The following is a 2,945-nucleotide window of genomic DNA, read 5'->3' on the forward strand; positions in this document are numbered from 1 at the left end:
TGCAAGTCTATGCAAAGAAAGATGGGTGTCAGGCCTGCCTTCTGAAGTGGGGAACACGGAGTCCCCATCAGACTCTGAACTAATGGGGTGATAAGGCAGAATGAAAGCATAAATCAATTATACTCTGATACGCATTTCTCTAACAGTGATACTGAGCATATTTTCATGTGACTCTTGGCCATCTGTATGTCTTCTTTGAAGAAATAGCTATTCAGGTCTTTTGCCAGTTTTTTTTTTTTTTGATGTTGAGCTGAATGAATTGTTTGTGTATTTTGGAGATTAGCCCTTCATCTGTTGCTTTATTTGCAAATATTTCCTCCCATCCTAAGGATTATTTTTGTCTTGTTTATGGTTCCCTTTGCTGTATAAATGCCTGGATTCCCTGGTGGCACAGACAGTAAAGAGTCTGCCTGCAATGCAGGAGACCCAGGAAGATCCCCTGGAGAAGGAAGTGGCAGCCCACTCCAGTATTCTTGCCTGGGAAATCCCATGGACAGAGGAGCCTGGCAGGCTATAGTCCATGGGGTTGCAAAGAGTCGGACATGATTGACAGACTAACACTTTCATTTTGTTGTACAAAAGCTTTTAAGTTTAATTAGGTTCTATTTGTTTATTTTTGCTTTCATAGAAACTAACACAACATTGCAAAGCAATTAAACTGCAATAAAAATTATATCTGATATTCTTATCAATTATCCTCTTATACAATTACTATTTAAAACCTGTGAGCTCTTTTAATCCCAAAAACAGCACCATGGAAAAGGTATTGTCATTTCTGTTTTCCAGATGAAATTTATCGGCATGGAAGAAAATCATAGACTTGTTTAATATCACAGATCTGCTAAATAGCTGTGCTGTAATTGAAAACTCATCTCCTGACCCCAAACCCTGTGTTTCTGTCACCGGTTCAACACACAGAAGCTGACCTAGACTGCAGGCTGGTTGTGAAGTGTGTGAATATGGTTTTAGGATGCCTTTAGGTTTGCTGGCAGAGTTTGTTTACCTTGAGGGAACGATGGCTTCAGAAATGTGATTATGGATTTTCTGTGTCTGATCACCCTTTGTCAGTTTGCAGAGCCCTCTAAAGACTTAATCACGTTTCCTTTGCTCCATAGCCACCTCCAAGGATAGCAGATGAAGCAGGGTGACTGTCTCTTCCCTTTCAGCCTCTCTCCTATGACTTTTAGGGAGTCAGGCTGCAATTCAATAACTGCAGGGTAACTGAGGTTGAGAATATCTAATAGCCACTACAAAAGTTGGTTCCATATTACCGTATACAGTAGTACTGACTGAAACTCTTATTATGGATCCAAATATAAGGCGCACACTTCAGGAATAGAATATGCAGTAGCAGCAGCAGCTACATTTTGAAAGATGCAGACCTCAGTTTAAACACGAACTGTGTGTCATTGAATTTGTCTGAGCTTTAATTTTTATGTAGGAAATAGTCTCATTTCCGCCATGAAGATTCATTAGTTAATGAAGTGACTGAATAAGAGAAAACACTTCAAAGAAGCATTATTACCAGCTCAGCTGCTGCTTTGGGAAAAATATCAAGCTTTGATGACCATTGTCTTTCCCATTTGTCTCAAGGAGAGCATGTTTTGGAGAAGCTCAAGGCAGAGGGGATTAAGAGGAAGCAGAAGGACAGTTTTCCTCAAGGTCTGAAAAGGATGCTCCGAACTTTTGAAGAGGCATCTTTGGTTTCTGTGATTTCAGGTGTCAGCTCCTGAGCTTTAGAACATGGCTGCTACAAGCGATGTGACTGAAATCATTTTCTTGGGGTTCTCCCAGAACCGGGATGCCCAGAAGGTGATTTCTGTGCTGTTTCTCCTCTCATGCGTGGCCATCCTCCCGGGTAACGGTCTCATTGCGGTGACCATCCAGGCCGGCCAAGGGCTCACCTCCCCCGTGTATTTATTCCTCAGCTACTTGTCCTTGGTGGAGCTCTGCTACTGTTCCGTCACAGCCCCCAAACTCATCCTGGACTCTTTTATGGAGAGGAGAGCCGTTTCCCTCAAGGGCTGCATCGCACGGATATTTTTCCTCCGTTTCTTTGGCGGCACGAGATCTTTCTCCTGACGTGAGGGCCTAGACCGCCGCGTGGCCGTCTGCAAGCCCTGCACTGCCCGGCCTCGTGGACCCAAGGCTGTGCGGCCTCCTGCGGGGCGGCCTGGGCGGGGGCCTGGGCGCTCGCTCGGGCGAGCCTCCTCATCTTCCAGCTGCGCTTGTGTGGCCCGGGGTCCCTGACCGCTGCGGCTGCGGCGTCCGCCCGCTGCTGAAGCCGGCCTGCTCAGCCGCCGTCCTGGGCGGCGCGCTCACAGTCGCCAAGGCGGCTCCGTCTCGTGGTCAGCTTCCCGGGCTGCTTGCCTCCTGCGTGGTCCCCCCGCGCGCCCTGAGGGCCCGGGCCCCAGGAGGCCGGCGCCAGGCCCTCTCCCCCCGCGCCTCGCTCCGCGCGGCCGTGGCGCTGTTCTTCGTTCCGCGCTCCTCTGTCTACGAGAGGCCCTGCGTCACCCTCCCTGTAGACGAAACAATCGCTGGGTTTTACGCGGTGGGCACGCCTCTCTTCAGCCCCGTCCTTTACTCATTCAGGAATGCTGCCGTGAAAAACGCCCTGAGGACACCGATGCGGAGGCAAGGGAGTGGGGAAGAGAAACAGATGGCTCCATCAGGGAAGAATGGGGGGCAAGGCATACGAAACTGGGGTACCGCGATTTCACTGTCTGCATTTAACTGACCGGGAGGTCTTGGCCCAGCCACCATCTTTTTTCCTTTTTAACATATAATTTCTTTCTTTCTTTTTCCTTCCTTCCTTTCTTTTCTATTCTTCAAATTCTTCTCCTATTTAGGTTATTACAGAATGTGGAACTAAATTCCTGAGCTGTACAGTAGGTCCTTGTTGGTTATCTATTTTAAATATAGCAGTGTTTACATGTCTATCCCAA

General features: G+C 47.8%; 1 protein-coding gene across 1 annotated transcript; it reads left to right on the forward strand.

Moving 5' to 3' along the window:
* Positions 1 to 1,743: 1,743 nt before the first annotated feature.
* LOC136175700 (olfactory receptor 4X1-like) lies at positions 1,744 to 2,737 on the forward strand. Its single transcript, XM_065945942.1, has 2 exons — positions 1,744 to 2,010; positions 2,096 to 2,737. The coding sequence occupies exons 1-2, from the start codon at positions 1,744 to 1,746 to the stop codon at positions 2,735 to 2,737; spliced, it is 909 nt and encodes a 302-aa protein (XP_065802014.1).
* The last annotated feature ends 208 nt before the right edge of the window (positions 2,738 to 2,945 follow it).

The sequence above is a fragment of the Muntiacus reevesi genome, chromosome 9, assembly GCF_963930625.1.
Source record: "Muntiacus reevesi chromosome 9, mMunRee1.1, whole genome shotgun sequence".
NCBI lineage: Eukaryota > Metazoa > Chordata > Mammalia > Artiodactyla > Cervidae > Muntiacus > Muntiacus reevesi.

Coding starts and splice junctions, on each gene's coding strand:
- LOC136175700 (XM_065945942.1), top strand. CDS start 1,744: ATGGCTGCTACAAGCGATGTGACTGAAATCATTTTCTTGGGGTTCTCC. Junction 2,011..2,095: donor CTTTTATGGAGAGGAGAGCC/GTTTCCCTCAAG, acceptor GTGAGGGCCTAG/ACCGCCGCGTGGCCGTCTGC.